At 42.7% G+C, this 26,797-nt stretch overlaps 1 protein-coding gene across 8 annotated transcripts in view; it reads right to left on the bottom strand.

Annotated features, from left to right (window-relative positions):
* Positions 1–24,672, bottom strand: part of NUCB2 (nucleobindin 2) — a 57,334-nt gene extending 32,662 nt beyond the window's left edge. Inside the window, exons 1-6 of one of the 8 annotated variants that reach the window (XM_075928070.2) lie at positions 24,430–24,672; positions 13,322–13,419; positions 12,560–12,629; positions 11,894–12,067; positions 9,982–10,089; positions 8,095–8,221 (exon numbers count right to left, since the gene is read on the bottom strand). In XM_075928070.2, coding sequence (XP_075784185.1) covers positions 8,095–8,221; positions 9,982–10,089; positions 11,894–12,055 — 397 coding nt within the window. In that variant the 5' untranslated portion in view covers positions 12,056–12,067; positions 12,560–12,629; positions 13,322–13,419; positions 24,430–24,672. Of the gene's footprint in view, positions 1–8,094; positions 8,222–9,981; positions 10,090–11,893; positions 12,068–12,559; positions 12,630–13,321; positions 13,420–24,318 lie in introns of all 8 variants that reach the window. The other 7 variants (XM_075928073.2, XM_025190434.3, XM_075928071.2 and 4 more) reach the window with 7 other exon arrangements.
* Between the last annotated feature and the right edge of the window lie 2,125 nt (positions 24,673–26,797).

The raw sequence follows: 26,797 nt of genomic DNA, 5'->3' as shown, positions 1-26,797 counted from the left end.
ATGCAAACAACTGGTAAAACAAATAAAGCAGGTGATTCTACAATTGTGATGGACTCAGTTGGAGTGCCAAATTGTTGACCAACATCATCCAGCTAAACTAACTTTATAGAGCTGATTTCTTGATGCCTTATATCAGGGTGGGGAACCTCAGGTCCTAGGGCTCAGGACTCCACCACAGCACTGGGGAGCCTGCTGCCCCACTATGGGCAGAATGTGGGGTGTGTCTTTCTCCTTCTCAGTTAGGGACCATGTCAGTGACAGGATTTGCTTCTCACATGTGTGCGGCCCCCGACTGATTTTTTTCCCCTGTGAGTCAGTGGCCCCTAACCCAAGAAGAGGTCTCCACCCCTGCCTTACACCTTGCAAAGTCACCTATATCGGCCCAAAGTGAATGTGAAACAATACCAAATCAGAATAGTAGCAGTTCAGATTCCTTTTGAACTAACTACAAGGCAGTGTGAAGACAGTCCTGTGTCCAATTAAGAGGCTGCAAACATTTCTCCCTCCCCTCTGTAGAGGCCATTTCCAGTGATATAAAGCATGCAAGTACTGTAACAGCATCAAACACTTCTATGCTGCCAGAGTTTTTCAAATGGTACTATGATTTGTCACTACAACCATACAATACTCTAGACCATTAATACCTTGGACACATCCATTCTGTTAAGACAGATATGACCGTTATGTCCAGTGATTCTAGAAGGCTATTAGGTTTGTTTGTTTTTTTTAAAAATTGGGCATCTTGTCAGAATGGCTTCCCTCCCCCTACTTCTCCCTCCCTTCCCCCGCCCAAGGAAATGTTTGATCTATGTAGGAGACTGCAGGACAAATTTTCCTTCAACTTGTTACCCTTTAGTAAGCTAGTCTTCTCACATCTGTACTATTTTCTTTTTTAAATCATCAAAGGCCAGCAAACTGTGGCCAGTGCATATTTTAACTACCATTCCTCCACTGTCAGATCATAACTTGTTCCTAAATGCATTCTCTGATGAATGACTGTTATAAAGCATTTTTAAAATGCAGAATTAAAATTTAATGTTCCATATCCCTGCTAGTTACAGACAAAAGGTTATTGTTTGATAATTTAAAAATGAAATAGTGTAAAAATACATCTGTTTAGGGACATGTGAGTACCTTATTACTGTAGTACAGGTTGAACCTCTCTAGTCCAGCACACTCTGGTCCAGCAACATCCATGGTCTGGCATGATTTTAGTTAGCCAGATGCACACTTATCTGGGAGTGGCCAAGTTTCTTGTGGTCACGAAGTTTGTTTACAGCCACCATTCCTGGCTCTCAGTGTTCTGTGCTGTTACTTAGCTCTAATTTACGCCTAAATGTCTAAGAGCCCAGTAAGCAGTAGAATTGTTTGGTAATACTGCTAGGCAATATTGACCTACTATAGTTCAGCAAATTCCCTGGTTCTACATAGGGATGTAATAGTGTAGTCAATTAAATGATAAGCAAAAGCTTATAGGTTAATGCTACAGACTACATGCATTTCCCACCCTCTCCTTCCCACTGTAAATTTTTTAGCAGGCTGGCCAGCAGCCTGGCTCAGTACTGACCTGCAACGGGTTCAGGACCTAACTCCGCTGCGGCCCTGTATTTAAAGTTTATTAGGAACCAGGTGGGCAGGCAGCGTGGCTCAGTTGTGGCTCATGCTGGGTCTGGGAGCTCAGATCCCTGCCTAAACAGGGGCTCCTGCCACCCCGCACTGCTGCCCCTTTATCAGAGGCAGCAGCACAGGGTGACAGGCAGCCCGTCCACGACGGGAGCTGGTACAGAGGTAGCAGTACAGAGTGGCAGGGGGCTCCTTGGGAGTGGAGCCCAAGCGCACTGGCTGCTGGCCCTGCCCTCAGGGACTACAGAATAATCGTGTAACTGATAAGAATTAATGAGGTTACTTGACTATTCAATTAATCAATATTTAACATCCCTAGTTCAACACCAGTCAGGTTCGGAGGGTGCTGAACTAGAGAGGTATAACCTGTATAAGCAGCTCACATTTTTATTGTATCTTTCCTCTGAAGTTGGGAAGTACTATCACTCACATTTTACAGCTGGGCAACTGAGGCAGAGAGTAACTCAAGTTATACAGATACTATATATGTAATGGTGATAGCATTGTGACAAACTGCATTCCACATGATGCATAAAGTAATACGTGGATTCTGTATGTACAGCATAGGAATTGGGTAATATCCCATTAAATAATGAGTCGTTAAGAGACCCTGACTTTTTTCCATGTTACAGAAACTATCAAAGCCTTACTAAAGATGCATTGTGTGTATGGAATTAGATTTTGCATATAGTTAATATGCATGATTATGTGAACTCTTATGCCTATGTGGTTCCTTCACACACACACAAAAAAGGCCTGACTACTTCAGATGTGTGCTAATTTATCTTTTCCAGGACCACTGCTAACAAATCTTCAAGCAGCTAAAAACAGACACTACTTTTTCAGGCATACTGTCAGAAAAATATGTCCTTGTATCCACATATACACAACTGTTGAACTCTCTCTAGACTAATCTGATGTGTAGCACAGGAAATATTCTGTTCTGAATGAGAGTTTTAAGGCTCAAGATCTTGTAGGGCTAGACTTGAGAGTAACACGTCTATCCCAAATTAATGCTAAGACCTTTATTAATCCTGGATTTTCCTCACTCTCCCAGGGTATGTCTACACTACCCTCCTAGTTCGAACTAGAAGGGTAATGTAGGCATACCGCACTTGCAAATGAAGCCCGGGATTTGAATTTCCCAGGCTTCATTTGCATAAGCAGGGAGCCGCCATTTTTAAAACCCCGCTGGCTCGAACCCCGTGCAGCGCGGCTACACGGGGCACGAACTAGGTAGATGGAACTAGGAATGAGGAGTAACGGTAGTTCGAACTAGGAAGCCTAGTTCGAACTACCTAGTTCGTGCCCCGTGTAGCCATGCTGCACGGGGTTCGAACCAGCGGGGTTTTAAAAATGGCGGCTCCCCGCTTATGCAAATGAAGCCCGGGAAATTCAAATCCCGGGCTTCATTTGCAAGTGCGGTATGCCTACATTACCCCACTAGTTCGAACTAGCGGGGTAGTGTAGACATACCCCCAGTGACAGCGCAAAGCCCCCAGAAAGATACCCTGACAGGGCATCTCAGGAAATCCCAAGATACTGTAAAGTCAGCATGATTAAGGGTGGCAGAGGAAGGATAGGGAATACCTAAAGGGCCATATGCTCCACTAATTCCCAGCAGGCACAAAGGCTCAGTGCCACAAAGGGATTTTGGCATTGTGAGCATGTAAAGCATGCCAATGCTGAACCTCAAGTCACGGACAACACTGATCCAAAAAGCCTGAGTTGAGCACCTAGAGTCCCTATACAGTAAATGGGGAAAGATAGGCACTTAAAAATGTGGTGGGTTTTGTTTTTAAAGCTAGCATGCAAGGCAGCTCCCCATCTAAACTAGCCAGTTGGAAATACTGATGAGACGGGGTGTATTAAACCAGTCCACTCTTGGAGATAGGCACCTGAATCTAGTTGCAGGAAGGAACCTAGCTCTGTTTGCACTCCCCAGCTGGAAACCCTTCCTTATGCACAGTGGAACAGCTTCAACAGGAGAGACTGAAAGAGCCCACATCAGAATGCCCTGGTTAGCACCCTCAGAGGAGTAGAAGATCCCTATGCAAATCTTCTGTTCACTGCTCCTTTAAGTGGGGGAATTGAAGCCGAGTCTCTCACGTCCCAGGCGAGTGCTCTAGACATAGGGCTAAAAGGTATAAGACCATCACCTCTTCCTCTTCTGACAGTTGTGTGTGGAGTGAGGTGTCTACCTCAGCTGTCTGACTCCAGAAATATTAGTTGCTGGGCCAGAGAGAGCTTGGTGATTAGGATTAGGTGATTTGGCAGGGTAAGAGATCCAGGATGCATCTACACAGCAGGGCTTAATCTGAAATAAGATACACAAATTGAGCTACATCAACTGTGTCGCTTATTTCAAAATAGCTTATTTAGCAATACAGCACATTTCAAAATAGAGCACTCTTCCTCTGACTTCCCTTATTCCTCATGCAGTAAGGATTACAGGAATTGGAGTAAGAAGTCCTCCAGCATGACAGTATTTTGACATTATTTCGACATAACTGCCTGCTGTATAGATGCAGACTAAGTTATTTTGAAATAATGCTAGATATTTCAAAATAATGTTGCTGTGTAGATGTAACTCAAGAGTCCAATAGTGCCCTGTTCTAGTTGCTGCATCTGAGGTGGGAATGGAACCCGTATTTCCCACATGCTAGGTGAGACAGTGGGCCCAAAGTTACCTGGACAGTATTAGCACCACCATAACCACAACTGGAATCCAATCTGGAAGGCAATCTCTGGGCATACCTACCCAATCTAGCCCTACCACACAGTAAATGGGTGAATGTTTATCTTCTACTGATTCGTGTATTACAATGCACTTTAGGTACCCAAGGGCAGTGTGCATGCCTGGAAGCAGAAATATAAGCATCCAGGGAGCTCTTATTCAGACAACAAGCACTGAGTGAGTTTAGACGCCGATGGCGTTTGGTGGGAACCAACAGGGAGCCTTGTGGATTGTAGTGGTGCCTAAAACATGTGCATGAGTCTCAATGTCTAGGGGTTAAGGGATAAATTTACAAAGGAATTTAGGAGCCTAGCAAATCACTGGGACTCAGCCTGAGTTCAGCACCTAAGCTCTCTATACAATGAACAAAGAGTAGCTCCTCAGAATGGAATTCACAAAAGCCAGTCACTAGGTGGTGCCTCCACTAAAACAGCCAGTGGGAGATGCCACAATGCCAAAAGGTAAGCGGGCCTTAGGCACCCAAGACAGTGCCTCCTTTTACTTGGGATTCTCTGCTGCAACTCCTCTCTTATGGCTAGTCAACGCTACTGACTAAGCTGCTGTAACACTGCATCCTCTATAAGTGACATCAGTTACACTGGTGCTATGTGGGCAGGAGACGACATATTCCCACCAACACTGCTTCTGACTCTCCTGAAGGTGAACTAATTATGATGAGGGAAACAACTCTTCTGTCTGCAGAGCAGGTCTTCACCAGATGGGCTACAGCAATGCATGGAGTATGGCAATGTAAGCTTGCTGTTGGTGATGGGTGCCTATGATGATTTGTGCAGGAGGGAGCTTAGGCATCTGGATGCTTAGCATGGCACTGCCTGGCAGGGCACCTGCAGTTCTTATTGACTTCAGTGGAATTTGTGCATGTTCAACACTTCCAAAAATTGGGAATCTAAAATTAGATACACTGGTCAAATTTTTCAAACCTAAAGTTAGAGATCTAAATACAAGAAATGCTGCAATCGGAGATCAAGGCTCCATTGGAGGCAGGGGCAGATGAGTGTTTTGTGCATCCCCTAGGCTAAACAAAGTGGGAGTCACTCCTCACCCGTTCTACCCCTTCCCAGTGTGCCCGTAGGGAAGTGAGGTTTGAGAATGGAGGCTTGCCTAACTCTGCCAGCACTGAAGTGGGGAATAGGGTTAGGCTATGGGGGCTCCCCAGCAGAAGCACCAGGTGGGCAGAGTGGGTCAGGGTGAGGGGGCACCCATTTTCCAGGGTCTCACACTTGGCCAGGGCACTTGAACATGGGCTTTGTTGGCCTAGTGACTAGTCCACCATTGGAAAAAGCAGAATAAATACAGTCCTTATCCAAAGATATTTGGCTTTTTCCTGACATTACACAATTCCCTCAATCTGCCCACCTTCCCCACAATACTAAACTGTCAGTATTTTAGTGCCACTGTGGTATAAGAATACAAGTTTAGATTGATTCACTGCCCACTGAAGTCACTGCGAGTCTTTCCACTGACTTGATGAGTAACTGGATCAGGCCCCTATAACATTGAAATCTGCACAGAAAAATTACACAGCAATTTTATTTAAACTAACCAGAACATTTTGGAAAATATTGTTAGCAGATCTTGCAAGTCATCACCAGAAATTCTGTGCTTGTGAATACAATTTTTTTCAGAAAGATACCTACAGTAAAAGGTTTTCATCAAGTCTTTCTGGTCTTTTTTTTTAACTTTATATGTTGCATGTTAGAATTAAATTGTGCAGTGTTGGGCAAGGTAAGGAGGCAACACCTCCTGCCAAGCAAATTGACAGTAACTGTACTTGCTGGAAACTTGGGTACTTTTTTTCTAAATATAAAGACCTACTGAGTGTAGATTGCAGTGTAGCATTAACAATACTATAATTATGGATGAGAGAACTTTCATTCCAAAACCCTGTTCATGGTGCTTAGGACTGCAACAACAAAATATTATCCTTTGAGCGGAGTTTCTCATAAGCCTAAAATTAATTTCGGCAGAGAAGTTTCAAAGAAAGAGAGCCACTTTTGAGCCAGTTATAAAAACCAGTTAACACCTTTTAAAAAAATGATTGTTCTAAATCCACAAAGAGACAAAGGTGTTTAACACTTAATTTTTACAAAAGACAGGACTATGAAGCACTGTAAAGTCTAACAAGATGGTTTATTAGGTGATGAGCTTTCGTGGGCCAGACCCACTTCCTCAGATCAAATTGTGGAAGAAAATTGGCACAATCATATATACCAAAGGGATACAATAAAAAAAAGTGCACACACAAAATTGACAAATCAGATTTTAGAACAGAGGGGAGGTGAGTGTCTATGAGATTATCTCAGACACTAACCTCCCCCCCCCCACCCTCTTCCCCTCTGTTCTAAAATCTGATTTGTCAATGTTATGTGTTCACTTTTTTTTTTTTAATTGTATCCCTTTGATATATATGGTCATGCCAATTTTCTTCCACAATTTGATCTGAGGAAGTGGGTCTGGCCCACAAAAGCTCATCACCTAATAAACCATCTTGCTAGTCTTTAAAATGCTGCATAGTCCTGTCCTTTGTTTCAGCAAGACCAGACTAACACGGCTACATCTCTATTACCTAATTTTTAGGTTCCCTGGCACCCAAGGGTATTCTCACCCCCAAGTAAGGCACCCAGGCTCCCTGTACCATGCATGGGGACCGTTAGGTTCCTAAAGATGGTATTCATATAAGCCAGCGCATGCTGAGCAGAGTGCTACCTAAGCTAACCAGTAGGAAACGTCAAGGAGAGGGGTAACACCTTTCAAAGGTAGCAAGGCACCTATCTCTGCTTGGTGCCACACAGCTGCTCCTGGAGCTCAGGTCAAGTCAATCCTTTCTCTTTCTCGAGGGCAGGTAGCTGTGGACATGACCCCAATCTGTTATAAACAACAACCCAATGGTTCAATGGAGCAGGTAGTGGAACATGGGTTTCCTGCATCCCAGGTGAATATCTAAGCCATCAGGCTTCAGCATCTATCTTTCTCTGTCTGTCCCTGTGAATGCCAGTCTTAGGGGATTCTCCTGGGTGCGTAGAGCCCCAAGTTCAAGTCCCTGCTCCAAATAAGGCACAAAGAGGAGGTGAAAACTGGTCTCTTACAGCACTCTGTGGGTGCCCTAATCCCACACACTAATTCCTGATCTGATCTCCCATGCTGTCTTTTGCGCAGGTGATGCATCCTCTGAGCTTGTCTTATTGGATCAGGCCCAGCAGGAAAGACAGGCAGGGAACAGTTTAAGAATCATACTGGGTCTTAGGCATGCAACAGGGAGCTGAGCTGCATCAGGAGTTAGGTAGCTGAGTTCATGTCCACCAGTGGAAACGTAGGCACCATGGACGTCTAAATGTTGAGCTAAGTGACTAGCTCATGTTGTTTTGTACTTGGGGGAAATCTCTAAACAGTTTAACTGATTAAATTCAACCCAGCCAAGCTGCTAGACTACAGTGAAGGATGTGGACAGTGAGACGTTAGGGGAAATCATTGTCTGAGAAACAGTTATAAAAGCATCTAAAAGTCCCATTGTCAGAATCAGTTGCTTCTCTTCTCCCCAGTTTCCTAGAAGGCCAATTCCCTATATCTTCCATCTGAGGAGTATGAAAAGGGAACCTTCTTACCATTCCAACTCAGTTTAATCAATACTGCTGATTAGCACCAGTGAGATCAAAAATGGCGAATTCTAGGCACCCATCTGTTAATTCTCTCTGAATTATACTTTGTATTCTTACCTTGAAAGGAATCCATTTTAGCTTTAATTAGCATCCTTAACCTTGCCACTTCTTGTCTTTTCAGTTCATCCAACCTTGTTCTCACATGATGGCTTACTAAGTCTAGCTCTTTGCTTAGCTTTCCACTCTGTTAAAATAAACAATGATCTATAAAGACAAACATGTTGTAGTTTTCAGATACCCACCAGATGTGGGTTGTAAGACTCCACTCATGGTAGTCACCGCCCATTCTGAAGATCTTATAAAAACCATAAATATCTCAAACATTGCTCGGAGAAAATATTGACTTTGTAAATTTATGAAAATGGAAGTCAGGGCAAGGTACTGAAAGACTGTTTAAACTGCCTTTTTTTTTTTTTTTTTTAAAGTTGATGTTCCAAATACCATAATTAAATCAGACCCCTGAAGTAGAGCTATGTATCTGTATAGAAAGTGACCATGCTGTAGAACAGCTATTCTCATCATGTGATCCACAGAGACCTGCAGACCAACATAGCAATGTGGGCACCACTCTCTTGCTGAAGACTGTAACAGCTATAGGGAAGAATCAGCACAAAAGCAGCCACCTGAGGGTGCTATAAGAATGCATCTGAGGATTGTTACCAATCTCCAGGGACTGTGCAAGGAATGGAGCGGAGCCAAGAGCCATCAGAATCTAGGATAGGGCTGGGCAATAAGTTGCTCGTGGACCAGATGCCGTTTGCCAGGATTAGACCCTGGTGGGCTGCCAGACACTTTATTTACCTGTATATCTGCAGGTGCAGCTCCCATTGGCCATGGTTCACCATTCCCAACCAATGGGAGCTGTGGGAAGCAGTGGTCCGGCCTGCATAGCTTCCCTCAGCTCCCATTGGCCATTCCTGCAGATGTTTGTGTAAATTTAGTGCTGGCGGCCCACCAGGCGCTAACTTTGGCAACCCACATCTGGTCCGCAGGCCACTTATTGCCCACCCCTGCTCCAGCAGCAGCATCAGAGCTTTGCATCAAAGGGAATGCAAGACAAATAGAAACTTGGAGCTCTCCGATCCCCAGTCTCACCATGCATTTGCAGGCCAGGTTTCCTCCCTCGCTACCCAAATCCAGCACTCATAATAGAATGTGAAGCATCCATCTGGGCCTCAGGATTGGGGAAGGGCAGAGGAGGAGTGAATATGACCTAAGGTGGTAAGTAACAGCAGGAGAAGGGAGAGCACCAAGACCATGCTTGGCATGGTACCTGAAGTAGGAGTGCTGAGAAAAGAAGAGAACCACAGTTTAATCTTTTTTATTCTTCCCAAATACTATCACTTTAGCACAAAACTTGAAAGCAGTGTGTTGTCCTCAACTCCTAGTGTCTTCAAGGTCAGGCTTTTTTGTGTTTCTCTCCCTCCTCCACTCTTTCATGTCATTAAATGTATATGTGGCACATTGCTTCCACCTGAGCAGGCAGAAAAGCCTCTGCTGTTGGCTCACTAGTACTTTGAATTAGTTGGCAGGCAACAAAGTGAGAGCAATGCTAAGAACTAGTGAACACTATGCTGTTCATTTTGAATTTCAAAGAATTCTTAAGGCTTTGCTTTCCATTTTGCAGGATACAGTGAATAACTGTTTCCCAGAAGCAGGTTATCTGCATATAATTGTTCTATTAGTAATTAGGTAGCAAATTACAACTTCTTGGGAGACTGATATGGTACAATATCTTTAGAAAACAGGACATCTGTCCTGTAACTGCAGAGATAAAGATCTCTTTAAAGAGTAATTTAAAAAGTGTACAATCTAATGAGAAAAGCAATATTAAATAAAATTAAGAGGCATGGAAAAATATAAACATGCTAACACCTCAAATTATTATTGATATGTAGCTGTCTACCCTTGTCTTGATTAGTTTTGGTTGATCTTTGCACATACCTTTATTTCCTCTATATCAGCAGTTTGAAGTTTCTCTCTGAAATGTTTATCTGTTTCTAGGACATCTATCACTTGCTTGAGATATTCATCATAATAAAGCCCAGTATCCTTTAGGAAAAAAGTTTGAGATTAGAAAAAAAAAAATGCCTCCTAATGTTTTCACTTTCATATAAATGAAAGGATTTAATCTAATCCCACATCTGAGTAATACTGAGCATAATACACTGATTCAGTATATCGGTAACACGATATGAATTTCTTTGCTTTTGTTGGTTTGCACAATTATCATTTACACAAGCTCCCAAACCTGTTCCCTACTGTACTTCTGAGAGGGAGGTACTAAATGTCTGGATGAATCATTGTCTTCATTGCGATAGTGTGAACTAGGGATGTTAAAAATGGTTTAATATGGTAACCGTGTAAACACTAAATAATTCTCAGTGATTACATGCACTGCAAGCTCTGAAGTATAAAGCCTATTTTTATACTGCAGCAAAGCCTCCCCGGGAATGGTGCTGCCAGCCCTTGCTTGCCTTGCTCCAGGGGAGGATGCTTTGCTGCCTTCCCATAGTAAAGCCACCTCCCCAGAAGCTGAGTTTGACAGATACCAATAAACATCAGCTTATCAGTTACACTGTTAAACTCTAACATCCCTAGTGTGAACTCACTCCACAGTAAGTTAATTTAACTATAGATAAGTCAATCACAACTCCATTAGACAAAAGGAGTTTTGAAATAGATGCCTGCTGGAGTGTGTTACAGTTTGAGAGTCATGCATGGTTGGTGGCAGATTGTTGAGAATGAAATCTGTCTTTGAGGAAAGGGGTGAATTAGGCATGTGAATGCTTCATGGGCAGACAGCAGTATTGGGGGGGGGAGGAGAGGGATTAATTGGGAGGATGGTGCACTGTGTACTGTACTCTGCAGGTCCCTTGCTCTTGAGGTCTGGAGGTGGGGATTTGGGAAAGTTAGGGTGTAGGAATTAATTGCACTGGGAAAGAACAGCACTGCTGACTCCCAATTACAGGGGACGGGGAAGTCTGCAGATTGATAGAAATGGATCAGGGCCCCCTGCCTATATAAATATGTTAAGGGGGAGCCTCTCTAGGTGATTTTGTCCCAGGCTTGGCATCCCCATATGAACTGCCCTGGCATCAGGCTATATTAATGTCCATTGTGTTTTCCCCTGTGAGGTTGGGGCAAATAATCCAGAGGAATCTAGCCCGCTAGAGCTGAACCGTGTGGATACAGAACTGCCCCCTTCCAAGAGTTCATGTTCAGCAGCAGGACTTCACTTGGTGCTCTGAACAGCAATATTATTGTGTAATAACTGAACGCTCTTACATGCACTTTGTTTCCTAGCATCTCCATTTTGCACTTTGGCAAACATTGTCACAGTGATCATTATTTGACATGGCTATTCATTGCATTTTGCTACTAGGAAAATGGTTTGTGAAAATCATCCAGTGTTTCCTTGGTTTAACCCTCTTCCATTCTCTGTGGAGCTCCAGCTTTCTTCCTGCCCAAGATGACTGAGAGCAACTTCCTTTTGTAGCCCATTAATGACACAGTTAGCTGGGAGGAGTTGTGCAATAGGCAATTCCTCCCAGCAGGAGCTTTGGCATTGCCACTGCTACCTCCCCAGCCCTACCACATCAGAGAGCAACAGATCTGAACTAGTTATTGAACCCTGAATATGAACACACTATATGGAAAGGTGAAATACCACTAGCTTCCCACTGGAGTACAGCACCAACAAAGTTAAATATTATTTATTAGAGCACCTCAGAGGACCAGTCATGGACAAATCTCAAGATTAAAAAAAAAAAAAAAAAAATCAATGAGCTTGTTAATGGATAAAAATACTGCCAATCAGTACAAAGTATTAATAAAATACCTTTCATTTACTTACTGGGGTTTCTATTTTAGCTCCTTCTACATGGGGCTCCCCTTGCACTTTTGTCTTGTCTACGTCTATAGGCACTGCTTCCAAATTAATTAGGAGACATATCACCAGCAGAACACACTGTTGTGGTAGGATGGATCTCCACCTCATCTGAAACAACATCATCATCACTCACTGGAGCTAGATTTTAAACAGAAATAAAGTAGGTTATTGGACAGTATAAACACATTCATATTAACACCAGCAATAATTCTACTCATTATACAGTATAAAGCCATTAAGAGACACTAGAGCCTAAAAGGATTAAACAAATACTACTCAAGGGTTATTTTAAAATTAACAGATTAATAATTAGACTTCGCTAGACTGTCCAAACAGTACACTGCTAGCACAGGCAATGTAGCCAGTACCCTAGCCACAGAGAAGTCAAAGATTACCCATATGTGAATTATTATTTTGTCTTCATATAAACATATATAAGCCTATCAGTAATTCTACAGAATGTTTTGGGCAGAGATAAAATTTAGGATATATGCACTAATTTAGATGTTCAAAATCCTGTACAATCATCCATTAGTGTGAAAGATAATATGATCCAGATTACTCAAGGTGAAATCAATGGCAAGATTCCCAGTGATTATAATGGGAACAGGAAAGTTGTATAGAACTTGCCTTTTTTTGGAACCAAGATTCTCCTCTGACTACTCTATCTTCAAAAGAAGTCACCAGACAGTTCCAGAATCTGGTGATATAGAGAAGCCTTTAAACTTATGGACTGTTAATGTCCACAACAACTTTATAGCAGTGGTGGGCAACCTGTGGCCCACTAAGGTTCTGTATGACCCACAAGACATTTTATTTAACGCTGCTCATGCACAGTAGTTTTAGCATTTCTACTCCTTTCAGGGGATGGATTAGTAACAGATGAGAAAATATCTGCATGCTCCTTTGCGAGGTCAATGATGTAGATAATTCTCAGAAAATAGCTAAAACTTTCCAATGAGGTGCCATGCACGTGTAATTAGCTTAGGTATGTCAAAAAAGATGTAGTAATATATAATAAATGTACTGTGAACCAAACCAAAATAAGTGTACTCCCTACCAGGGCAATTTTTGTATAAATCCTTTAACTAGCCATGCAGAGAATTCTATCACAAAGTATTTAGATTCAATGACTGCAAATCTTTGAGATGAATAGAGCATGCAGTGCCAGTTTTCTTGGATGTATAATGAAGTAGAAAAGCAGGGGACCTTTGCTCTTTTGTCTGATTTTAGCAGATCCTCAGTATCTGGCAAGAGTTGCTCTTGATGCCACTAACCATGCACTGAATTGTGTTATTTTCAGTGTTAGCACTATGGGCAAAGTAGATAAGATCATTCCTATAAAAAAAATCTGACGTTATTTGCTAGAATCAGGTTAATTTCTAGCCTCACCAGAGAGTTGGTGACTTCTCTGTGGCCTGCAATGACCCTATACAGTTGATGTGTGAGGCTGTTCACTGTTGTAAATATTTTTAGAAGTCTGAAGTGTCCTTATCAAAAACAAAAACAAAAAAATGCAGGAATTAAGATTATATTTTTTTAAACATTTGGTCTAGCTTTACAATTGCAACAATACACAGATTCATTTTCAGGATTTTGTTGACAATTAATAATATAGTCAGTAATTTACACTGTAAATTTGAGGTAAATCTGATGGTAGAGTAGACAAGGATGAGTATTTGTTAGGGATGTGAAGGTTTAAGTGGTAAGCCTCACCATTAACGGTTGTGCATGTAAAAACATTCATTAAAATATAATCCTTAAATTTGTGGAAATTGTTCAGCTTTTAAGAATCTGAAATATATTCATAGTTTTTCAGATTAGATATTTAGTCTGCGTGGGATGTTCAAAATTAGGAGCACAAGGAGACTTGAATTCCTAAGCAAATAGTGATAGAAATGTAGCCTTGTTAGTCTGGACAGTCCTGTTTTAAGCAAATTAGGTGTTCTTAAAAATTCCACCCTCTGATTAAGTATTATCTGATAAGATACTGGAATGTGATCTAATCCTTCCTGTATTTGTCTCATCTACCTGACACAATGCAGTACTTTCAAAACTAGGTTATCAAAAGTAGGCGCAAATTGCTGGGTCTGACCTTTTTGCTTTTTGGGTAGCTATTGCAGCATTCCAATGATAGTATATCTTGCTTGGTTCAACAGAAGATATTACCCACCCACCTTATCTCTCTAATATCCTGGGGACCAACGTGGCTACAGATACATTGCATATACAATGGATAGTGTGCTAGTTTAGCCTAAACAAGAACTTGCTGATATGGGGAAGAGTTAAAATTACCGAGTAGCTGAAATTGATGGACAAAAAAATTAATATGTAAATTGCCACTGACTTTGCAAAACTCTTTAAGTTTTAACCGCGGGGTTTATGATGTTTCCTGGGGGAACCCAAGGCTGTGAGAACCTTGATACCACCTGGCTTCAGCACAAGTAAGCCTTGTTTGTGCCTGCCATGAATCCGCTCCCCTAATGCACCAACTACAGGCAACACAAGCATTCACCTCTAGGCCTATGCAGGCCCTCCTGTCTGCTTCTAGTCTACAGGTGAGCTACATGCACACTCCAACTCCAAGCATCTCTCTCTGAGGATCTAGCCCCTGTTCCACTGGACTCTGTCAGTTTTCAGATTCATTGCTTCCAAAGAAGCAGTACCCTCAGGTTAGTTACTTAACTAACTTCCTCACTTAACATACAGCACACAGACATGGTTACAGTGAACATGAGTAAAGGTTTTATTTAGCAAGGTATAGAAATGCAATTAGAAGTATTGGAAACAAATGCTCACCCAGAAAATAAAAATTGTAACAAGCATTCTAGAACTCAGATTCTCTTAACTAAATACTTTCCTGTCTCAGAACCATGCTCTGTAAGTCCTTACAGCAGTTTACAGCCAGGCTTGACTGCATCCCTCAGTTCACAAGTCAAAAAACAGGACTATATAGCACTTTAAAGATTAACAAGATGGTTTATTAGGTGATGAGCTTTCGTGGGCCAGACCCACTTCCTCAGATCAAATAGTGGAAGAAAATTGGCACAATCATATATACCAAAGGATAAAATCAAAAAAATGAACACATATGAAAAGGACAAATCAAATTTCAGAACAGAAGGGGGATGAGGAAGGGAGGTAAATGTCTGTGAGCTAATGATATTAGAGGTGATAATTGGGGAAGCTATCTTTGTAATGGGTAAGATAATTAATGTCTTTGTTTAGACCTAGGTGATAAGTGTCGAATTTAAGTATGAATGACAGTTCAGAGAATTCTCTTTCAAGTCTGGTGTGAAAAGGTCTTTGAAGCAGGATGCAGGTAATCATATGTGTTCATTTTTTTGATTGTATCCTTTGTATGGTTGTGTCAATTTTCTTCCACTATTTGATCTGAGGAAGTGGGTCTGGCCCACGAAAGCTCATCACCCAATAAACCATCTTGTTAATCTTTAAAGTGCTACCTAGTCCTGTTTTTTGCTTCAGCTACACCAGACTAACACGGCTACTTTTCTATCACTGTTTCACAAGTCAAACATAGTTAGCTTGCCTTTTCAGTGAAAGATTCAGGGTGTACCTCTGTACCTCCAGACATATACCAGAAATCTACTGTCTTTACTCTGAAAGAGGGAGATCCAAACTCTTTGAGTGTTTGGCTCAGGCATCCAGTGTGACACACAGTGCCAAGTAAACACATGACCAGATAGATGCTTTTATTACCTCATGCTTGAAAGGAACCTGAGACATATTACCTCCTGGTTATCAGCCTTAAAAACATAATTTTCAGTACAAACAACTCCTTAAATATTATCCATTTTGCAATGATTATGATGACTGGTGGGCTGATGGTTCTCAAAAGAGACCTCAAACACATCACCCTTTGCATATATTGGACACAGTGGATCCCTATAAAATGCTATGCAACCTTTGAGTAGCAAGAGGTTCCTGGGTCACAGTTTCCAGAATATATTGAAGGAACCCAGCTGCTCTCACAAACTGTTGTACATTTAAAATACTAGTCAAACGTGATTTCTAAAATAGCAAATATTATTAACCTGATCACAACAGTCACCAGATTCTGACGCATCTTGGCATAAGATTATATTTATCAAATTGTGCATGCAAAAATGGATGACTAAGTTACAAGTCAGTCTTTACACAGTCTTTACTGTGAGTCACTGAAACAACTCTACAATGCAACACTTAACAAAAGAGGTAAAATAAGATGATGACAACCTTTGATATTGAGTAAAGATATTAGGCAAAAGGACAGAGCTATTCTTCATAGAATCATAGGACTAGAAAGGGCCTTGAGAAAATGTTAATGTCTTGAGAAGATGTAATGGAGTAGATGGCATACAGTGCATATTTACAGTTTTTTTTTTTTAACAAACAATAAATGAACAAAATGGATATATTTACACTAACAACATTGGTTTTGTGGATCTTTGGTCTCAAATACACAGATCTCAACAGCTGAGAGATCAATGCAAACCAAAAATTCTTACAATCAGAAATGACTTTGATTTAGGGATGTGAAAAGTTAATTGGTTACCATCACCCTAAATGGGTGATGCTTACCACTTCTGATTAACCAGTAACTCGTGGGTGCTGGAGCAGCACCCTGCCTGTCCACAGTGGGCCTAGACAGCCCCACAGGCAGGGACTGCTCCAGCATCCAGAAAAGTCTCTGTTCGCGGGGAGACTAGGCCTGCCGCAGACATAGGCTGGTCTGGCGGGGACTGGGAGCCGGTGACAGCTCCAGCACAGGGCTGGGGACAGGACACTCACTGGCTGGGGGCTGCTCCAGATGGGCTGGAGCAATCCCCAGCCCAGATCCTGCTGTAGCTGGTTAACCAGATAAGCGTTCAGTTAACCTACTATTTAACCAATTAGCTGATTAACTGGGATTTTACTTCTCTAATTTTAATAACCTCAACTTATGAGACTGTGGGAGACAAGCTTAGAAATAAATATTTAATTTTCTTTAAAGAAATAAACCTCCATTACACTCAGTGATATCCTTCAGCATATTCTTGTTTAGTACACAAATATAAGCTTGTTTATTTTCATTTTTTTAAAGTTTATTTTCATTTTTGCTGTTCAGATTTAGATCATCTTTGTACCATGACCTATTACCAAAGGGGAACATAAAGGATGATCACCAACTTCTGTCAAGTCTCATTTCATCCAGTATACAGGGCGTCCCCACTATAAGTCCTCACGGTATACATCCGTTCTGCACTTAAGTCATTGATGCTTGCATTAGAAGTCCTCCCATTTCTCACTCTTAGTGGCGCAAAAAAAAACCCCAACTTGATCAAATGGAAGTCAGCCACAGGAAAAAAATTCCCCACTTTAAGTTCTTTTGCTATAAGTCCAAGTTTTTTGGAATTTTTTTTGGACTTATAGTGAGGACAGCCTGTATATGCACGTACCAGTTGGAAACTGTTAGAGTAAAAAGCAGTTAGTTTTGACTCTCGTTCTTCGCTTATGAAGAAATCATATAATTGTCTATGGTAAAAAAAAAAAATACACGTACAAGTCTGTCAATTCATGAACAGCGTAGACAGAAAATCAATTACATTCCAATCTTTAGTCACTGATAAGGAAATATATGAATACTTGATTTTTGTCAGCAAGCATATTTCATATTCTTGAAATTAAAGTTATCTTCTAGATTTAAAATGCTTTATATTTGTGTAATTTGTCATGTTAGTCACCAAATTTGCATTCAAATCTGGAATTACTGTACAATAAAGCAATCAACTGGCAATATGAATGTCATTTAGAAAAGTATGCCAAAAAGGTGAAATAGTTTTACTACCTCTAAAGAGTCAGCATGATATTGAGGTCAAATACCAAAAATCCTATTCTGTAATATTTAATTTTAGGATTGTAATACTTTCCACATGAACTAACAGATTCACTGAATAAAGATTTCTTCTTGGAAAGCTAGTTACAAAAGTAATGGTATAAAATTTTACAAATATTAAAGTCCATAAAGACACCAAATACTCTGTTTTCATTGAAAACTAAACACTCTTCCAGGCATTAAGTCACAGGAGAATGTTTACAAAAATCTAGAATGAAATCTAAAATAATGAGGGATTCAGCAGAAAAAACTGATAATGCAAAAAAAAATTTTTTTAGGAAAAGAAGATTAATTAGACTGCATATTACAGCACTCTTGAATCCTGCTCCCGCTGAAGTAAATGACAGTCTCTCCTTTTGACTTCAATAGGAATTGATCTTTTAGATTGTCAAGAACTGTAGCCTGTGGAAGATCACCACTAAACATTCTCAGGTACTGCAAAGTATGTTTCAGTGACTTACATAGCAAAAAAAAAAAACCTCTGTAGGATTATATTTTAAACATGAAATATTGAAATTATCAAGCCTAAAAATTTCCTTTTGAGAGTTGGTTAACAATTGGAAAACAGCTCCAATTCTAATCTCTTGGAAAAAGTAATGCTCAAAGCCAAGTTCTCAAAAACTGAGGCTCACAAATATTTTATAACAACATTTGTGTACACAGTGATGGCAACATGTGTAAACCTGGCAGTTGAATAGCAAAGACCACAACTGAATGCCAAAGCATCCTAACTGGCATTTTTTATGAGCACTTTTGCCAGATTGCCTTTGCAATCCTAATAAATGTGTACATAGATCCAGGCTTACAAGACACACAAATGAGCTTCTTCACTAGAAAACTTGATCTCTAACTGCTTCATCTGATGTGAGAGCAATAAAGCACAGCTAGCAATGCCAGCCATATGGGTTGTATGCAAAACCATGCTATGATTTCCTACTTTATTACTGTATTTTGGAGATGAGCATGATCTGATGCATATAAAATCCAAGAGATGTGACAGACAGGTAGTAAATCTGCTTAATGGTCTTCTGTTTTGAGCTCAGTTTATTTAATGACCCCTTCAGTAGCCTTGAGCAACTCTTAGGCTCAGATCTAGAAAGGGACGTAGGCATCCAACTCCCCACTCACGGCACCTCAGCACAAAATTTAAGAACCCTTAAGATTCTCAAATCCTCTGCTCACCGGACCTGTAGATATCTAAAATCCCTTGACAGCTACAATTTCATCATAAAAGTCCCTTAAGCATGTAAATTTCTGCCACTGAGCATAGCTGCCACTAGGGATGTAAAAAGTCATTTAAAAATGTAACCGTGTAACCTCTAAAAATCCTAACAGTTACACATGCTGCAGGTTCTGCAGCATAAAACTTAAATAAACTGCTGGCCCTGCTGCTGGGGAGGCTTCACTGAGGGCTCTGTGGCTGGCTCCTGGATACCAGTGTGTAACTTGCCGTGAGTGGGCCTGCCACAGACAGAGGCTGTTTTAGCTGGCTGGTCAAAGGGATCCCTTCCTCTGCATGGGCCCTGTGGGGCTGGAGCAGCCCTCCACCTGGGGCAGGCAGGAAACTGCTCCAGCTCCTACCAGTTAATGGGTGAGACTTACTGGTTCTGGTTAAGAGTGAGGCTTAACCATTTACACCCCTAGTTGCAATATACCTCACAACCAAGCAGAAAGAACATGCCTTGTTCGGTTTGCAAAGCAAACATACATTGACAACACTATACATATACAATTTTGATGACAATAGTTCAACACTGTCATGATCATGAGGGATGGCCAGCAACCTGGGAATTAAGGGATTAACTATACCCAAGCCAGGTAGCAGTCTGCCAATGAAATCCCTATCTTCATTTTTAAACTGGGACAAAGGAATTTTTGGTTTTTCCCCTTCTTTGTCCCTGGACAGTTTTTCTCCAGATACTGAGGGAGACAGACATTTCTCTCTCTCCAAGAAAAGACTTTTCACTATCTGTAAGTAGGGTAAAGTTTAGATAAATCTGTTCGGTTTTATTGTTTGGGAACGGCAATCTGATGTCTATGCATTTAAAAATGGGTTTTTCTCTCCTTTGTACCTAAGTTTTCGCCCATGGTGGAACTCCCCCATGAGTTTATTAATTGGTGACTTTTCCATCTGGTCATTATGCTTGTAACAGGAGTATTGTGTTCATACTAAAAGTTCTTTCTCTTTCTTTTTTTATTAACCTGGTATTGGTTAATTTGTGTGTGTCCTGGTTTTACTTTAGGGCTGAGGTTTCCCAAGTGATCTCTTCCCTGGTTTCCTTATCATTACTTGGATGGTGGCAGCAGATTTTTATCCTCAAAATCTAGGTTTTTAAGATTTTTGGGGGAAGCTTTATACCAAAACCTAGAAAGATAAGGTTTTGGGGTACTTTTGCGGGCCCCCACTTCTGTATTCATCATGCCAGAGTGGGGATTCAGCCTTGACAAACACTTTAGTATTTGGCAAAACTTCATCAGATGTTGCTAGGAGATACTGTTGAGCATCACAGACACATGAACATCTGGGACAGGATAAATAAACAAATGAGCCTTGTTTACCATTTAAACCTATAGCATAAAGTGCATGGCATGACAGCACTTTACATATAGGGCCTGACCCTGAACCCTTACTCATGTGCTGGTACACTTTATCCTCATAAGGGTCAATCCTGCAAATCTTTACTCACTTCTTTCTTCTCGGCACTGATCCCTTGGAATAGCAATGGTACCATTTCATTACTTTAAGAAAGTCACCAAATATCTGCCTCCAAGTGACTTTCCTATTATTTCTTTAGAATAAGCCACAACGTACCTATGAGGTTGCTTCATTAATTGAGAGGAAAAAATGCGTACTTGGATCACGTAATGCTTTGCTTTGAACAATTCAAGCAAGTTATTTTTATTTCCTCCTAGGAGAGGTAGTCCAGAAAAACTGAGGATTCTCCACACAGGAACACTCAGGAAAGTTAATCTGAATTCACTAAATTAAATTAAGGCCAAGTTCATTCTGAAAATGAGTGTCCATGCAGACTTGGAATGCAATTTAACTACTCGCATCTTAACTGAATTTAGACTAACAATCCTAACATCCCTGTGTAGACAAGCCCTGACTCTCACTGCAGTGTTTAAAATGTGCTTATCCTCTTGGGGCCAATTACTGATTTAAGTATCCAATTGAATTCAATTAGCTGGATCTAGAGTTCTGACTTGAACAAAACTCGTATTGTCTTCAAAATCTGTTATTTTGAAAACTTCTTAGATTTGTCTTGGTATCTTGACACAGATATATTCCTAGAACAATTTGTATTTCCCCTAAAAGGTTGTACAATGCAATCATTCAGCAAGCACTAACATACAGAACAATTTCATTTCACATCTAGTTTAAATCAAATATAACACCGAAACACACAATCTTCAGAACCACAATCTGAATCTTTCAGTTCCAATATATAACCATATTCTCAGTATCACACTTGAACACAAAGTGAACTCTGAGCTCAAGGACTTGATTACAGCGGACACTGTTCTAATACGATAGACTCTTTAATTCTTCCGGTGTCCTTTAAATTGTTCACTGTAACAGACAAATCCAGGTGCCACTCAAGTTAATGTGAGTTTTGCCATCAATAGGAGGATATGGCACCTACTCTACAATGACTTTGAGGAAAGGAAAGCAGTTCCACAGCCAAAATGCTCCCATAAAGTATGTCTATATAGGGATGTATATACACGTTATTTACTATGTATATTAAAAGAGCTTCTGGGATATTTATTTTGGCTACTGAGCAAACAAATAAAAAGATAAGTACAAGACCTCACTAGGCAAACATCTTTATTGTACAGAAGTTCACACTGATAAGGACTTTTAAGTTAACAATGAATTACATTATCTTTCTTTATTAAAACGTTTGTTCAGTCAACATATCACTAGAAATATGGGTCAATATTTTCACATCTGTGATATGTAAAACAAGTTTGTGATAGAGCCAAATTTTTCACTTTTATCTATATAACTACAATGATTGCAATAGAATTGTATGGAGGTATCTGAGGTCTAGAATGTATAAAAATTCTAAATATTTTATTATAGCATTTTATATTAGCTAATGTTTTATATTCAGAAACACTACGGTCAATTTGTTGACATGTTCCCTTAAAATATCTTATTTTAAATGACTAAGAGCCCAGATTTTGGTTTTGTACACAATTCGTGCACCAAGGTAAAGATGACCTATCAGCTGCGTAACAGCATCAAACTACAACAAGTTTATCCTGTCTGCTTTTGTACTGGATGTTAAAACTGCTTTTTAATGAAACCCTCCATTCAGTAACTAAATTAGAGACATAAATTAAAGGAATAATGCTCAATGCTAATGAAAGTCATGTACAGACCAAAATGTGGGAGAATGCAATCCTTAATTTAGTGTTCCCTTGCTTTTGTGGGTTTGTGATATTGTTTAAACATAATTTTGTATGTTCATATCCCTTATTTTTATAATAGACAATTTTGAATGACTTATTTGATTCCTTAGAAGTTTCACATACAAATGGGCAAATCTAGCCCTTACTCTAAATGCAGAGATTCTGTACAGTACAACTAGGACGGTTCTGCTGCATAATGCAGGCACTGCCTGTGTGGTTCCTTGCTTTGAGCAAGTTCCTTACATGGTAGCTTACAGAATGGGGGGGGGAGGGGAGGCAGTGGGGCAGAAATGTCCATCTCTATGTGGATTTTCTCCTCATCTTATGTGGGGGATTGCGTTAGGGCCAGAAGAACTATTCCAGAAATTGGGCCTGAGAACTTTAGGGAAAGGGTGGGGAACCTTTTTTGAGTCAGGGACTGCTCCTAAAAAATCAGGGTGGCTTCAGAGTGAGAAGCAAGACATTCTCCTCACATACCAGATCTTTGAGGGGCTCAGGTGTATAGATTTTGTGTGCTCCAGCCCCATGGAAAGACAGTGTTGGGCTGGAGCATCAGCACAGGCTCCCAAAGCTGGGGCCAGATCAAGGCAAACCAGGGACTGCATCTGGCCCCTAGATCCCAAGTTCTCCACCCTGCTTTCAGGCATAGTTCCTCAGCAGCTCTATAACTTTGGAAGTAAGAGTCTTCCCCATTCCTGCCTGTCGTCTAGGCTGGGGATCTATGCCATAATAGTGGCATTACCAAGGCCACACCAGGATCATTTTGATTATTAATTTATTTCTTTAAAGTAAATTACCTTCATATCTCATTCAGTGTCTTACCTAGTATGATGTATTAAGCTTGAAAATAGTGGATGCCAGCCTTTCCCATGTGTAATATCGACATCACAGTTCCAATGTAAATCCCATCCACCCACACTGAAATATCAGAGACCAAACTCTTGTGAAAGCCACACAGTTGTGTTCTTGTGAAAGTTTGAAAAGAAACTGACATTTCATAGACACAATTAAACTTTCTCGTGTGATATTTGCATACTTTGTTAGCCGTACACTACACAACATTCTACCTTAGCTGCTCACAACACTTTTGTAAGTTGTAGTGATTAGGATCATTACTCTATAAAATAGTTTTTTTAAGAGCAGCAGTAGCAGCAGCAGCTCTGGAGATTCTTGGTTCCTGGAAAACCACAACCCTCACTCTGATGGCACAATAAACCGTCAAGCAACCGTCTGCTGCTGCAAGGTAAGCAACCATCCTTCCACTATGTTAAAACTAGCTCTGGTTACACACACGCAAAGCCATGGGTTGCTCAAGTGTCATTTCTTCAGACCTATTTCTTCAATGGGGCCTGCATAGATGAGTAAGGATAATTTGTATTTGAGCAGGAGGGATCAATCCCCAAGAATATCTGCTAGTTATCTAATATTTCCCTGCTACTCTGAAAAGTCACATTATCTGACATGTACTAAAATTTCTCTTTTATCCAGCCTATTTTGGATAATTGAGCTTGTTACATACTGACACAATATGATATACAGTATATGCAACAATTTTCTGGTCCTGCGGTAGCCTTGGCTGTGCTCAGCTGTACTGCAGAGCAGGAGTTTGACCATGAAGGTTAAATAGTGAATATTGTACTGTCAACAGGTAACAAGATAATCATCTATTATTTCTGATATTTAGTAGCACACCAAGGCAGGCAGAGTTTTTTTAAGCACTATCAACTCTTTTCCTCAACTTGTAGGAGAAGAGGAAAAGGAGTTTTGTGGAGCATCACATACATTGAAATCCATGCAAGGCAGGTTAGCCCACTGCATGATTGCTCTCTTTCAGTTCTGTAGCTCTCCCTCCCGGGCTGGGGCTGTCACTGCCTTCCTGGGGGAACCCACACCTCAAGTGAGCGGATCTCACTACGTTTGACTGAGCTTCAACCTACATTTTCCTTTTGCCCCTGCCAGCCCCCTTCCCACCCCTTCAGGGCGCCTGGGCTACTACCGCTCCGGCCCAGGCATTCACCCCCTCCAGCTCCCCATGGAGGGCATCCCGGCCCCATCCTTTGGGCGCACCGCACCTCCTCCCCTAGTAACCTACCTAGGCACCTGCTGGCGGGCAGATCGCGCGTGGGGGCTGGTCTCCGCCCCTGCTTGCCCGGGACCCGGGTGCCCAGAGGCAGGCGGACCCAGGCGAGCCCGGGCACCTCACCTTTCTCTCTCGCGGGCCCCACCGGGCAAGACCCGGCGCTGCGCGTCTGCTGCGGTGGAGCAGCCTTCGGACACCTCCCAGCGCCGCTCGGGCAGGCACCGCGCCGGGCCGGGCTCCGCAGCCGCTACTGACAGCGCCACCAGAAGCCTCCCGCTCGCCGTTGCCTCTCCTGCACCCCCAGCAGCAGCAGCGCCAGCTCTCCGGCAGACCCCGCTGCGGTTCCTATGGCAATACGTCCCGCCTCTGGGGCAGCGCGGATTGGCGGGGGCTGACCCCCGTCTGGTCATCGCGTAGGGTGCTGATTGGGCGGCCTCAGGGCCGCGGGTTAGGTTGCGCGGGCGGGAAGACAGGTTTCAAGGAGGGTTGAGGCGAGAAGGTACGTGGCGGCGCCGGCTCAGGGGGGTGGAGCTCGTTCACCTCTCGGCTGCGCGGCGGGGCGGGGCGGGGCGGGGCTGCCCGCCCGCGGGCTGAGAGGTGGCAGCGCGGCTGGAGTCGTGGCTCGTGCTCCGGCCCCTTCCCCTTCCCCGGGCGCCTGAGCCCGAGACCCCGGTCCCGCTACCGCGGGCGGAGCCTGGACAGCGCCTGCCGGGGCGTGCCCCTTGTCCTGGGAGCGCAGCGGGGGGAGCCCGGGGGCGAGGCGTTGCTGGGTACAAGCTGCTCTGACACTTGCATTGGCTGCCTTCGGCAGGGCTGTGCGCTTTCCAAGTCTCTGCCCTTTGGTCCAGTCCTCTGGGGGGGTTAAACCTCCCCCCGTGTCGATGTCTGTGCAGGGTGCTGAGGTGGGTTTTTAAGTCTGTTTTTAAAACAAAGGAGGCCTTGGGAATCCGAAACACCTTGAACTGGGTTCCAACGTGTAGGAGTCTTACGGCTTGGAAACTGCCAAGTGTCGCTATGGAAGCGGTTCCCTCCTCCCAAGTTTGAGAAGCACTTTTCCGAATAGTAGACTTGTCAGGGCACAGCAGAGAGAAAGGACTGTCCCGGAGCACAGTGGTGTTTTGTGTTCCAGGACTTTAGAGTTGCTGGAGAAGATTTTTTTAGGGAGGTGGGGGAGCTATATTAGTGTGTTCTTTGCATTCATGAGAATGCTGTTGCATCTATTATAAAGTTCCCCAAAGATGTAAACAGTGAATTCCTGCCACTGCATTTTCTCTCCCCTAACTCGAGAAGTGATTCCATGGTAAATGCAGTGGCAAATAAGTATTTTCCCCATTGAGTATAGTTAGCATTTGTCAGTGTTTTGGCACTCCGAGTGCCAAAGGTTGGGGCCAACATGAGACCTTAAAAATACCTTGCCTCTATAGGCTTCTGCTTAAAAGCTCCTCAAGGTTACAGATTCCCTTACCTTGGGAGGTAGCTGCCACCACCAAGGGTACGGCTAGACTGCAAGTTTTTGTTGGAAAAAGGTACACAAAATGCACTCTGCAAGAAGTCCCAACTTCCCACTTGGAACCGCCATAGCTAGGAGCTGCTGCAGCCAGGGCCCGCCCCACCGGCACCAGTCCTGCCATGGCTCCAGCCCCCCTTTGTCTCTGCGCCGCCCATTCGCCATGCCAACCCTGCTCCCCTGCACCCTGGACCCCCTACTCTCCCTCTTCCCTGTGACCCTTTGGCTCTGTGCTGCCCTTGCACCCTGTTCCCGCCGATCTCTGCCTCCCCAGCTCTCTGCTGCCCGTTCCCTGCACTGCCCCTAGACCCCGATCCCTCTGCCGCTGCCGTTCCCTGTGTCCCATTACCCATGCCTCCACCGCACCCTGCTCCCCCTGATCCCTGCATCCCTCTGGCTCTGTGCCTCCCATTCCCCGCGCCACCCCCGTGCGCCCCCACTGTTCCCTGCACCCCTCTGGCTATGTGCTGTCCCTGCACCCTGCTCCCCCTGTGGGTCGGGAGTGAAGGGAGCTTGTCCATAGGAAGGGGCTGGACAGGGCAGGGAAAAGGCTGCTGTGACCCAGCAGGGAGTGAAAGGGGGAGTTCATTTGAAGCACCTTTGCCTTTATGGAAAAAAACAAATGAAAATGCTATTTGCTATTTATAGGGCTAAAATGTCGGGACAAAAACAAACAAAAAAAACCCACTGCAAAATGCAAACGTGTAAAAGACAACAAAAAAGGGGGGGACGGCCAAAAAATGTTTTGCTTAGGGCAGCAAAAAACCTAGAGCTGGCCCTGGGGGAGGGGAAGGGGCTGGGCTGGGCTGGTATGTGGGGAAGGGAGGAGTGGGGAGGAGAGGGAAAAAATATGGGGAAGGCGCTTGTGCTGAGGGGAGGAGGTCAGGAGAAGAAGAAGAAGAAAGGGGAAGGTACCAAGGGACAGGGGTACAGGAGAGACAAATGCCAGGGGGCCAAGTGCAGACAATGAGGAAAAGGGCAGGA

This window comes from Pelodiscus sinensis, chromosome 5 (assembly GCF_052426305.1).
Source record: "Pelodiscus sinensis isolate ZL-2025 chromosome 5, ASM5242630v1, whole genome shotgun sequence".
NCBI lineage: Eukaryota > Metazoa > Chordata > Testudines > Trionychidae > Pelodiscus > Pelodiscus sinensis.
Note: the sequence above shows the minus strand (reverse complement) of the source record. Positions and strands in the feature narration are given on the sequence as shown.